At 35.1% G+C, this 14,116-nt stretch overlaps 1 protein-coding gene across 1 annotated transcript; it reads right to left on the bottom strand.

The window, feature by feature from the left end:
- Positions 1-4,379: 4,379 nt before the first annotated feature.
- LOC144434532 (galactosylceramide sulfotransferase-like) lies at positions 4,380-8,921 on the bottom strand. Its single transcript, XM_078122998.1, has 2 exons — positions 8,809-8,921; positions 4,380-5,373 (listed from the first exon to the last, which is right to left on the bottom strand). The coding sequence occupies exons 1-2, from the start codon at positions 8,919-8,921 to the stop codon at positions 4,380-4,382; spliced, it is 1,107 nt and encodes a 368-aa protein (XP_077979124.1).
- Between the last annotated feature and the right edge of the window lie 5,195 nt (positions 8,922-14,116).

The following is a 14,116-nucleotide window of genomic DNA, read 5'->3' as shown; positions in this document are numbered from 1 at the left end:
TAATTCAACTTTTTACATACCGACACCAGCAAAATTCAAAATACTAAATGAACTGCTAAAGTAACTTATAAGCACATTTTTAAGTACGACAGCGGAAAACCAGCTTTCAGCTAAGTATGGTAGACACTAAGCTATTGACTGGAAGTTGGTTTCAATGTACTCACAATAGTGTGGCGTTTCTGATGACTGCCAGTATCTTGCAGTGTACGGGTTTTTTTAGGGATTCCTTGTTTACACTATATTGAATACGTCAAAGAGGTTCCTATCACCCACTCGTGTAATAATAATAATATAATATAAATTGAAGAAAAAAATCAATAATTTGATATCATTGGATACAATCATAAAAATAGTGTGCTAAATTGCAATTATGACGAGGAAAAACATACATTACTAGAGAGACATAGGAAACGCCGATCCAAATACAAAACATCACTTACATAAGTATCAGACTTTTAATTCAGTTTCTATTCCGTATCAGATTCCGTATTTTCTCCTTTGTAGACACATCTAATTAGTGTCCCTATTAAATATTTATTTATGTTTGTCATTACTTTTTCATAGCAAATATGGGTCGTTTGGTCGATTTTTTTAAAGTAAAAAAAATAACATCATCTTCTCTGCCTCTTCTTTTCCTCCTCTCTGCCTTTTTTTATTGGATTCCTGGTAGGAAGCCCTTTCCCAGTTTCTCTACACAATTGGCATGTTCTCAGGCCCTACTCGTCATGTCAATACCTTCTGTCGTCATGAAAGAAATTATCTGTTCGTGAACAAGTGTCGTCGCTGCTGCCATGACTGTAGATGGCGTCGACACTTGCTTATTCTTGCCGGAGAGGCACTGTTCCACGAAAATGAAAAAAAAAATGAAAAAAAAATGAAAAAAAAAAAAAAAAAAAAAAAAAAAAAAATATATATATATATATATATATATATATATATATATATATATATATATATATATATATATATATATATATATATATATATATATAGTTTTGGTAGTACTGGAACTCTTTCTTGGGTGTAACTCGGAGTTTCACGCATATTGCGATCATCAGACACTGATGTGTCTGATGATCGCAATATGCGTGAAACTCCGAGTTACACCCAAGAAAGAGTTCCAGTACTACCAAAACTATTACGCTCTGCCACTGCGGTATAGAGCACTGTCTTAGCAGTTTGATACTCACCGAGTTATATATATATATATATATATATATATATATATATATATATATATATATATATATATATATATATATATATATATATATATATATATATATATATATATATATATATATATATATATATATTGAAACTTGGGTCGGACGGGTAATGAGAGACAGTAAAAAAAATAGGGTCACTCTAATATAATAGACGTTGGTTGCAAGTTGCTCGAATTTCAAACAGCCTCGAATCCATGTTACGCAATGACACAAATGAAATATACACTAAATTATCAGGAGTTGACCCTGAGACTAAATTAATGAGAAAACCTGACACTTTTGATACATGTAAAAAAGATATCATTTCATCATGTGAAGACCATATGTTGTAGGGATATGTTGAAAGGACGTAGAGTGATCGGAAAATACAGTATTCATGAGATAACTTATCAAGAACACACTAGGTTAAATACAAGGAGGGAAGACAGACGAAAAATTGACCAAATATTTGTTTTAAAGGGATTAGCAACAATTCGTAAATACAACAAACAACATACATATCTTGCATTTCTAGATTTCAATAAATCATATGACAGTGTTTGGAGAGAAGGACTATGGTTCGCAATATGGAACAATAGTATAAAAGGTAAATTATGACGTGTGGTAAAACACTCATATAATCACATTGAAAGTAAAGTTTCCTTTGGTGATATAGAAACAGACTATTTTAACCAAAATGAGGGTCTTAGACAAGGATGTGTGCTAGTGCTAATACTTTTTTTCTGTATATATCAATGCGTTTTTTTTAAAAAAATGCTAACTGAGTCACACCTAGGGGTTAATCTAAATGGTGAAATCATTAATGGCTTGTTGTTTGATGATGATGTAGCCCTTGTAGCACCAAATGAAAACAAACTACAAGGCATGTTAGCTGTCACAACTGAATATTGTAAACTTTGGAAAATAAATATCAATGAGAAAAAATCAAATGTTCTGGTAATCAAGAAGAAAGTAGACAGAAAAAAATAACTGGTTAATTAAATGAGGCAAATGAATACAACTAAAGTATCTAGGGTACTGGATCACTCGCAACCTTTCGGATCATACTTATTTTATGAAAGTGTCTACGATATTTGACAACTTATTCCCCATCATGAAATCTATTCTTGGTAGCCATAGTAACATCAATAGGGTTGATTTTGGTCTGTCTTTATGGAACCACATACTGCGTCCTGCACTTGAATGTGCAGGTGAATTACTCATATTAAGTCAAACTGATATGGACTGTTTCGAAAAAATGCAACGAACAGTGGGGAAATTCATATTGAAAGCAATGTAGATGTACTGTAAATGAAGCAGTTCTGGGTGACCTTGGCTGGAACACAATGTCAAGTAGATTTAATTTGTTAAGATGAAAGTACTTTAAAAGACTTTGTAATTTAGATGAATCACGATGGACTAAATGTGTCGTTAACCATCTCAATTCCATAAGTGAAGAATCTGAAAGACATATGACAAAACTGTCCTGGAATTGGCCGAAAACTGTAAATAATGTACTAACAGACCTTAATATTGATAGCGACCAAATTCAAAATCTTTCAGATAATAAAATCAAACATATCACATTCAAAAAGGATGACCTCATATGGAAAGAAAACATGACAAAAAATATTGTCTTACCCATTACTGTAAATTTAAAACAACTTTAGAACCAGAAGAGTATCTTAAATCAGTTACTTATTTTAAAGAATCATAATTGAAATGAAATTTAAGACAAGATCATATTCTCTCGGTCTTGCATATGAAAAGAGAAAATGGGAAAATTATAATGATGATTGTACATGTCCTTATTGTGGAAAAGCTGATGAGACACTTGAACACTTTCTTTTAAGTTTTTACATGTGAAAGCCATTCTACACAACGACAGATCTTAATTAATGAAAGGAACAGAAGAACTATTACTCAACAATAAAGAGTTGAACTTATATCAAAATTTTAAACAAGGGAAAGAACTACTCTTTTTATGTATAGGAGATAGTACGAAACATTACAATGAGTCTACGACGGCGGCACCTAAACTTTTTAAGTTTCTTGTCAAAGGTTTATACTAACTGTTGGTAAATGCTGAAACAAACCGAAACACTGCCATCAAATCAAATTTACTAAGATTGACCTTACTTAGTACCGTGAATGAATCCTATAATATTTCACAATGATAAAATAATTTTAAATGGCATGGCATGCAATAATACACTTTGAGGATTTTTCTCAGTCTTAGTTTTCTGAATTCAAATTTCAATTGTGATCAGGAAAGGATATTGTTATCAAATATTTCTATATATATGGTTGAAAAAATGTTTTGAGTCAAAATCCTCCAGCACCCCCCCCCCCACCCAATAAAAAAGAGACAAGACAAGAAAAATCAAATGGTTTACCCCTAACCGCGACTCAGATCCAACCCGTTTTGTGTTGGGTCTGTGTTTAGATAGTTAAAGTTGACCACTAGATGGCAGTGTGGTTATGGCCTATCATCATACTGGGTGTTACAACATGTGACAATATGTAGTGTAATTCATATTCTTTGCTATAAACCCTAATAGTGACAATTTTGTTATTTTTAAAGATATTACACTAGTCTTGATGATGAAGATTTCCAGACCCTATAATAAGGTGTTAATTGATCCGTAGATGGCGCTACAGAGCCGCCACGAAATACAAATCTATAGAGATTTCTAGTCAACAAAGTTCCCCGCCAGCTCTGGGTAACCTTTTTATCCAGCGATGATTTATAGTTATTGTCGTATCATATATTCATCACTAATAAGGCACATGGGACTATTCTGACTAAACTACGGAATAAAAAGTTGCGGCTCTAGCGCCACACTGAATTGCAATATGCACGCAGAAATTTATCATATACTAAATAAATGAATGAATGAATGAATGAATGAATGAATGAATGAATGAATGAATGAATGAATGAATGAACGAACGAACGAACGAACGAACGAACGAACGAACGAACGAACGAACGAACGAACGAACGAACGAACGAACGAAGGAAGGAAGGAAGGAAGGAAGGAAGGAAGGAAGGAAGGAAGGAAGGAATGAATGAATGAATGAATGAATGAATGAATGAATGAACGAACGAACGAACGAACGGAATACGAACGAACGGATGGATGGATGGTTTGTCAGTACCACATTGCCTCAGCACTCCCATTTTCGTTGTTTCTCTAGTACCATACGCATTGTTTCAACAGTGTCCTTTGTAAGCATTTGGCAATACTCAGATTCTGGATGATTTTCACACCGAATGTCTGCGTTATATTGAATTGACCTTAACTCAGCAAGATCCTCATCGAAATTTCCGTCGTACTGTTTGACTTTTTGCCAGAATGTCTTATTGAAGTAGTCGTACATTTTGATGTCAATCGGCGATAATGCTCTAATAATCTCCTCCATCTCCGGTGTAGTTGGGGGGTGTTCAACCCCCTTAGCTTTGCATCGTCCATAGACCAGCTCTTCATATTTCCAACACATCATCTTTCGTAGCAAAACTAGAGATTCATCGTAGTACTCTGTCAACATGACCAAATCGAGCTCCCGATCTAAATTCTCGAACAAACTTTCAACTGTTAATTCATTAACATGTCGCGGGAAATCGAAAAGTCTGTTGAATTGACTGTTGAAAAATTGCTCAGGAGTCCAATTCATTAACATCCCACTCTCCCCCTTTCCGTCACGGTAACGCTTGAGAAACTCCTTCAAAGGATTTGAGAATCCCTTATACTCAGTATGTATTTTTTTGAAATAGTAGAACGCGGACTGAACGCGTGTGATAGGCGACCTTAGAATAGTAAAATACTGGCCGTGCTTGATAACCTTTTCTAGCGCATTTCTATTGTAATTGAGATGGTTTGCGATGAAGTTGTATCCTGGGAAGTTTGCACAATCATAGGTATGAATCAGTAAGCTGTTACTCGTCTCATTCTTAAGAATATGTGATTTCAGTCGTTCGTCTACCGCTGGAACAAGGTCATGTTTCAAACCATATCGGAATAAAAGAGCTGCAAGGCTGCTGCTGCCTGTTTTTGTCGTTTTAATGAAAACGAAATTTTGTTTTGGTTCGCAGGTCTGTTTGATGAACGATGTTGCTGTGTTCAACCGTTGATTTATCCCACTGTTTTTTATGATCTTCTTTCTGAAAATAACGAAACGTTAGTTTTAAAGTTTACAAAGAAACAAACTTGAACTTGACACGTCCTAATCTTCGAGTTTTGAAGAACGTACATGCGCTTTATTTGATTTTTAAAAAAAAAATATTTACTGTTTGCAAACCTAGACAATATTCTGAATAAAGTTATCTAAACCATTTTTATCCAAACTATTTTATCTGGACATTTGTGTCATTGTCAAGACGATGCGATAAGGGTAATAATGATTTCATCAGTGACGGGTTTTCTTTCCCATAAACCCTTGCAGGAAATCCCCCAAAACAGCGAAAACAGTGTAAAGTACTAAAGCTTCTTAACAAAATTCCAAAAGTTGAGTAAGTTACCGCGGTGCTTTTTATCATCCAAACTCGTGCAAGTTGATAGCGTTATGACAATGAAATTTTACTGCAGGCAGAAATAAGTCTAACTGAACTTTTCCTTTTAAACATTACATAATTAAAGGGAAGGTTCAATCAAATGATATTGCAATTTCTGTTGATAAAATAAATGTGTGACAAGTGATTTATATCAATTTTTGAACTCGATTTTAGCTTCTGAAATAGCAAGGTCATGCATGTCGCCATTTTGCACTTAAATACAGCGCCCGCCAGTGTTCACTTTGAAAAATTGTGACGTCACGTCATCCTATCACTGAGGGAAAAGTATTCCATGTATAAAGCTAGTGTGAAAAGTGTGAATAATGTAAATTAGACAAATAAAACAACAAGTCATGATCAACAAATATGCCACATAGGTTGTAGTGTTATCCAAATTATGTAGAATGTTAAGATAGAATTCTAACTAATCACTAAATGAGATATTGACAAGTACTATTTTTTATTGAACTTTAAATATTTCAGTCCTAGTTATTAGCATAAAGACTATGTGTACACAGTTACATTTGGATTGAATCAAACGTTTTAGAGAAAATGATGACATACATACATACATACATACATACATACATACATACATACATACATACATACATACATACATACATACTGAAGGCAAACGTAAAACTGCGACTGGATAAATTAAACAGTATATATCCATGCATATTCCGCTATGAAACTTTTAACCAAATATTTACAGACACGCCTTTGCCAATTCATGTATTTGAAAAATAATTTTTAAGGACAAATAATTCACAGGTAAATGCTCCATGAATGATGCTTTTTTAAAGTAAATTTTGAAATGAAATGCTTTTTTCGCATATGTTATAGAATAATTAATAGTTTTATGATTTAATCATTGTTAATTCAGTCCTTATTCGAGAAACTAACAGTCAGGAGCACTTCCAATATTTGACATCCATTGACATCCAATTCTATCACTGACTATCACTCAGATACTATTAATAACTGTTTTGGTCACTCATGTGCATGAACAAATCTCGACTGATTAAAATAAAATATATAAAGAAAAAATTACTTATAGTCCCTTCATAAGGGTAGGATTAGTAGTGCGATACTAATCGCGTGCAATTTTATATGTATTATTGGCATCATTCTCTTTCCCGGAGCCTTTGTGTACACATATTAACACTAGAGTCTCATGTGACGCACCCAACATGATGAGATCAAAAGTTTCAGATGAATAGCAAATATATATTCGATACCTACATATTCAGCTGGGAGTGTTTACTCATCATCCTATGCACTGCCATTCGTTTGAACTGAATAGCATATCCCTTTGTTATATAGATATACAGACCTTACCTTGCCACATTTTTTACTCTCCGTATTAATTAATTAATTAATTGAGTCTGTCTGTCTGTCTGTCTGTCTGTCTGTCTGTCTATCTATCTGTCTGTCTGTCTGTCTGTCTGTCTGTCTGTCTGTATGTCTGTCTGTCTGTCTGTCTGTCTGTGAACACGATATTTATATTAAAAACAATGGCAGAGGTGTTCATGAAATTTCCTTGTGAGTGTAAAGCAAACACTGGTACACATTCATATTGTGTGTGTCACGTTTTTCGGTAATTAGGCAATATCATAAGAATGCAGGCTAAAAAATTTCATATGATTTGGGTACATAGAGAAAACGCCCGTGTTCAGTAAAAACTTGTTGTCACTTTTCACTGAAATTCATGAAGAATATGCATAATTTTCAATAATTAAACATTTTCTGTAACTATTTTATGAGATGCAATATCATCACAATATCATATACACCCTGCATAGTATTGAATTACTGGTTAGTAAACACATTTCTGTAGCTGTACATACAATATGGTACTATATATCAAATCAAATTGATTTTTGAGTCTGCACCCCCAAAGAATCCTGATTTCAACTTATTACTATAATGTATACCAGATTTAAACTGAATGCCTTCTGTAAGGGCAAAGTTTTGATATCCTTGTTCATACAGAGATTTGTTGAAATACAATACAACATGTGCAATCAGTTGTTTTTTCTCATTAATTGTTAATTGCCAAGATCATGGTGATGTAAATAGTTTTGTGTGTTGTCATTATTTCATTTGTTTTTGTTTTCTGTTGTGGTTGTTTGAAGTTTTTTTCTTTTCACTTTTGCATTTAATGCTCCTTTTTTTAACTTTCATATTATTTTGTTTCGTTTAGTATTTTGATATATATTTGATATCTTGTTTTGTTTTTCAACAGGGTAGTATATCATATTGTGGCCTCTGAACTAGTTTGGTAATATCTATGTTTGTTTGTATGATTCTGCGCTCGAAAGAGTTTTAGTATTGTATGCTTTATGACAGGGGGAGGGGATTGTTGAGGTGTATTTATTTGTAATTGAGGAGATTTGCGATTATTCTGTCAGTATTTTATTTATTTTTTTTATTTTTTTTTTTATTTTTTTTTATTTTCTTGTTTTGAACAATTTTTAAATGGTAATGTTGACAATTGCTTTTTGTTTTGTCTGCCTTCTGGCAATTGTTATGTGTTACAGTCTCTGGATATTGCCTTCTGACAATATGTCTTGTTTGCCTTTGGTTTTTGCCTTTGATTGTTTGCCTTAGCCGGTTTTTTTCCAGTTGATCTCAACTAATTCCCGTCAGTGGGATTTCTCCTTCTGGAGTAAATATGTTAGTGTTTGTTGAAGGGTTGGTGAGTATATGAATGAGTGTTGCACTGAGTGTATTAACTCTGATATTAGTTAGGTACACAGCTAATGCAAAGTATTTATTTTAAAGGAAAAGTCCAGGCATGCACATTTCTGCCTTTTAGTACACCTACGTTTGATTACTGTTAGAAGTAAACCTCTGGTGATGACATTTTTTACCCTGATCTTTTAATTTTGTCTTGACACCCTATACTTTAATTTGTGTAGAAATCGAGATTATATATATATATATATATATATATATATATATATATATATATATATATATATATATATATATATATATATATATATATATATATATATATATATATAAACAACTTACGTGTGGATTTGACCTCTGTCCAGTCTGTAGAATTTCAACCACAGTGACGTCATCACACAAAAGAAAACTAACCACAAGACTGTTGTAATTGCCAGACACCGTTTCCTCGACATGTCGAAGCGTGTTACCTTTTTCTTATTGGAGAAAAGAAACAATACACAAGATACATACAAGCTGGGACTTATTGGTATTCAGCCACCTATAGTTAGAATACACGTATCCAATCTGATTATAATCTGATGTGGTGAAAGCGGCTATAGATGCCGGCCTTCATTTATCTCTATTTCCATCGTTTTGTATCGTTTGCTTTGTTCTGGGTGATCGCCTCCAAAAAACTATACAAAACGATGGAAATAGAGGTAAATGAAGGCATCTAGCCACTTTCACCACAACAGATTTTAATCGGATTGACACGTATCTAGAATCACATATATTGACAGTGGTGTGTCAACATGAAAAAAAAATATTCTTAGGGAGCCGTCATTATTTTTATGGCCGGCGGGTCGGAGGAATCGAGGGGGTCACTCAAAAAAATGTTAAGCAAGAAGGATGGGGGGGGGGGGATACTCAAAAACTGGGGAGTGAAAGGGGGGTGCATATTGCATATACATAGCCCCTATGAAAATGCATACACATTCGACATATACATGTAGTTTTTGAAGCCAGTACAGTGGAACATAAACCGATACTAGTACATTGAATTCTGTTACATAAAACCTCTTTTTAGTGGTCTGAGATGAAATAAATCATTAATTGATAAAGTAGTAAGGAATAACCTGGTTAAAGAAATAAACAGCCGAAGCTACACAGGAGGGCAAAGTCTGACCAAATAGGTTCAACTCATCTAGAATATCACAGACCGGTGTAGATTATATGTTAGTCAGCGAAAGTATACCAGATACTGGGATGCTATGCGGGTGACGTAGTAAGCTGAAAATCTCTGACAGGTTTCATTGCACACATGTTTATGACTGGTAAATACTGATTATAAATATTAAATACATGTTGAAAACAACGAAAATGGTAATATATAGCTAACTTTTCATTGCACAGATACTAATACATGGCGTTCTGTTAAATGAAATGAATATATAAGTATTCTGTAATTGTTCATAAATGATAAAATAATTTTAAATGGTATGGCATGCAACTATACTTTGAGAATTGTTCTCAATGTTAGTATTATGAATTAGAATTGCAATTGTTATCATGAGAGGGTATTGTTATCACCTTGACATGTTAAAATAATACCTGATAACACTCTTTTAGTTTTAGTCCTTGAATTTCACAAATCTCCAGGGACGGGAGGGGGAACCCCTCCCATACCCACCCCCACTTCTGCATTCATTGTTACGTCCTCTCCTTTTGAAATATGCTACATCCATCATGTGATGAGGAAATTCAATTTCAAAATAAAAAGTTGGGTTTAGTTTGTGTGTGTGTGTGTGTGTGTGTGTGTGTGTGTGTGTGTGTGTGTGTGTCTCAATGAAACACTCAACTTCAGTTTGTATGTTTGTAGAACGCCATACAATTAACAATTATGACAGTAAATTGGTGAGGGTTACTCAAAAAAAATGTGTCAAGGAGGGGCGGGCGGTTACTCAAAAATATCAAGCCAGGCAGCGGGGGGGGGGGGGGTTTCCTCAAATTTTCTGGATTTTCAAAACAATTCCTCTGACACCCCAGGTCGTAAATAATGACGGCTCCCTTATCATAATATCAATTACAGCCGCACCTCAAAATATATCCCTTATTCCGATTCCCACTCACCCCATCACACAAACACACACACACACACACACACACACACACACACACACACACACACACACACACACACACACACATTTACATTCACACAGAACACAGAATCGATAAAAAATGTCTAATTAACAAGCTTGACTCGGACGTGAGAAAATTTGATAAAATAAAGACATCATATGAGACTCAGTGTAGAATTCAATGATTAAACAAAATGTGTTTTGTATACTCACGAAAAATAAAACTCTGCGTGAAAACACGGTGATACAAATGACTCTTCTGAAGGAACAGCGAGAAAAAGAATGCACAACAAATCAGTTTAATCAAATTCATCTGTATTTTATATTAAGTACTTATTATGGCCTAAGTACATATGACAGACATTCGTCATTTTCACCGTACAACAGCTGGTTCAGGGGGGGGGGGGGTAGGAGAGAGACGGCAGTCAAATATGGAAACAATTACTGTAACATCAATCATCTCCTAAAAAAACAAGTTGGTTTTCTCTGATTCACCATGTGACTTGTGGGGTTTTAGGGGATAACTCCCGGTCTTCATGGTCTTAGTATCTGATTTACATTGTAATTGTTTCAAAATTTGACTCCCGTCTCCATCCCACCTCTGCGGTTAAATTCATATTCAGCTGATTAGTCGCAGTAGAGTGTGATTGCATAAAATTTAATGTAAAAATTACGAGTGTATGTATAATCACTCTCTCCTGCTGTGGAAGTATTCTGCTAACAGCTGTTGGGGGTGTGGCTAACTGCATCGATTTGCAAACCGTAAGTACTAGTACCAACTTGGTACGGAAGGAGGGGTTTAGGATTTCGCAAACCCTATACAGCGAAGTTTTGAGATTGGATGTATTGGTTACTAGTTCATTTTCGTATATAAGGTGACCCCCCCCCCCCCCATATTATTCACTTTGTCAAAATGATGCCCCCTTCTTTCCGTCCCAAATTGAGTTGACCCCCGCCCCCGAGTAAAAACTGATCGTCCCCTAACTTCAACATACTCCATAATAACAAACGGGTCACCATAGTGACGCAAATTGATGAAAACGGCAGTTGTGTCTTTATAATATGGACTCTAATGTTTTGCCTTGGTATATTGGCGAAACTCGGAATACTTGCAACTATCGATCAGCTACAGTAAAATATCATAGTCAACAGACTGTATGGCTGCTTCGTCAACGCCAAACGTTGCATTTCTACGGTTAATGCCGTATTTTACTTGAAACTGTGTCATGTTGATACAGGTGACATGCATTGTATCTCCAACGTGCACTAAAAAGGAATGAGCAAAACTTTACGACCTGGGGAAGGGCCGTTAAGGGGCTGAGCAGTCATTGGGCCATCAAAATTCTGACAGTCTTGAAATGTTTTGCTCTGTATTCGTGATTTTTTGGAACTTCAGAAGAAGTCATTTACTAAGTGCACATCACCAAATATCTTTCAGCTTTGGCACAACAAAATACTATGTACTGCATAGTATAATTGTCTCTCAATTCTGATATTTTAATACCATATTCAAGCATTGTAAGACTTTAAATTATGTCTATGTTTGATATTTTATGCCTCTAAATTGCCTCCTACGTTGTCTTATTTTCAACAAAGGTTTTTATCTTTGGGGTGTCTCCTCCCGACGGTCAGTAGCAATCATGGTGATTATTGTCTTTCTCCCAAAACAAGATGAAGGGTGGCCGGCTAAGCACCCCTCTGTATTTATTTGCGTTACCTTGTTTTTGTTGTATTGTATACATTTACTTTAGGGCCCCTGGGAAGATTAGGCTGGCCCTAACAGGGTCACCCTTTTCTTATGAAATAAAAGTCTCATTTTATTATTATTATATATTATAGGTTTGAGCTCATTATGAGACATCTCCTTATGCATGTCAAATCCACATCCTTGTAAAGTAATCTCGTTTGGAGTGTTATTGTAGTTGGTTGTCACTGTTATTTTAATGCAACATTGTACCATGGAATTTAATATCTCCACTATAGTGTAGGTATCAGAAGGAGTGGCTAATAAAATAATTCTCGAGTTTCATTTGGTGGATCTTAACATTCTTTTGGCAGGAGAGGATGAGAGGAGCTACAAAATTTGCTAAACGGTAAATTGTGTACATACAATTGTACAACTGATGGAAATTGATTGCCATACAGACAAATTAATTGCAAAAGCAAAATTGCTGAATAAGTACTATATAAACTCAATTTGAAATGTTTTGCTATTCATTATACATGGCTTTTTACATCCTTGTCCATCATTGAAAAAAGAATTCGACCTACCTACCCAATGTGATGGACTAGGTTGCCCGTTGAACATCTTTCTTTTTTTTCTAGCCTAACTTTAAGTTTGCCTAAAGTCTACTTCTGATGGCATCTTTACCCATTTTGTTGAAATATTTGGACATTTGGAGGGCCATGTTTTAGGGGGGGGGGGAAGAAATTAAAGGAGGGCAATTTTTTTAGAGAAAAAAATAAATCGGAGATGGTCACATTTTAAACTCCCTCCCCATAGCTATTAAAAGTTCCTCACTTGGGGATTTGAAAACTTTAAGTGTACTGCCCTGACGACTTTGTGTGGCAATCGATGGCATGGATTTGGCTGCCATAATGGTTGCAGACGACATCGATCTACTAACAAATACCCATTCTCGCAAAGCAGAGCTGTTATTTCTTCTGCGACACTGCGAAATAACACCTCTTGGCGGTGCGTTTGGACGGTGTCGTAAAAGAGGCACTGGTTTACGACGATGCAAATACCTGACTGATCAGTATACTATTCCTATTCAGGGCCACTTCGATACGCAATGAGCATGGCGTTTATCATATGTCTTCTTGACCAATCAGATCTTTGCATCTGTAGCACTGATGTGTTGATTGTTTATTTACAGTACAAATGATGCTGGCTTGGTGTTTAAACTCATATGACATAACATATGTTAAACTTACTCAGACAACTGAAATAGTAAAAGAAACAATTGTATAGGTGCCGCGTACGTACAGTGGGGATGTAGAACTTGAAGTTGTCAAGTTAACCGTGTTGATTATCAGTTGAGAAGTAAGCGATAGAAGTTAATAAAATCATCAAGTCCGTGTTATGTTTTCGGTTGAAGCCTCTTTCCACTGTGCTGTGAAAGAATAGCAATGCTTACCACTTGTTAATGTGATTGGGCTCATGTTCCTGATGTGTGTGTGATGTCGCCGTTATTGTTAGTCTGCAGTTGAAATATGTCTATCTTTTTGTCATAAAACATTACGTCCCATGAGTGAAACACCAAGCCAACATCATTTCTACTGTAATGGGGCCATTGGTTGGATGGATAGCTGTTATTTGCTTTGAGTATGTAAATTCTGTGTGCGGTAGCTTCTCTCTGTGCAACGTCTGTTGTGGTGGTGTAAGGTAACAAAACAGACATGCTTATCCACAACAATCCTTTCATACATTCTAACAAGAACGTACAGTTACACCAGAGGTGTATTAAAGTGAACGAAGATATAATTATTTCTCTCAAAATACGACCGTGGAAACCGAGTGTTCA

This window comes from Glandiceps talaboti, chromosome 1 (genome assembly GCF_964340395.1).
Source record: "Glandiceps talaboti chromosome 1, keGlaTala1.1, whole genome shotgun sequence".
In the NCBI taxonomy this organism is placed as follows: Eukaryota; Metazoa; Hemichordata; class Enteropneusta; family Spengelidae; genus Glandiceps; species Glandiceps talaboti.
This window is presented reverse-complemented; position numbering and strand designations above follow the sequence as displayed.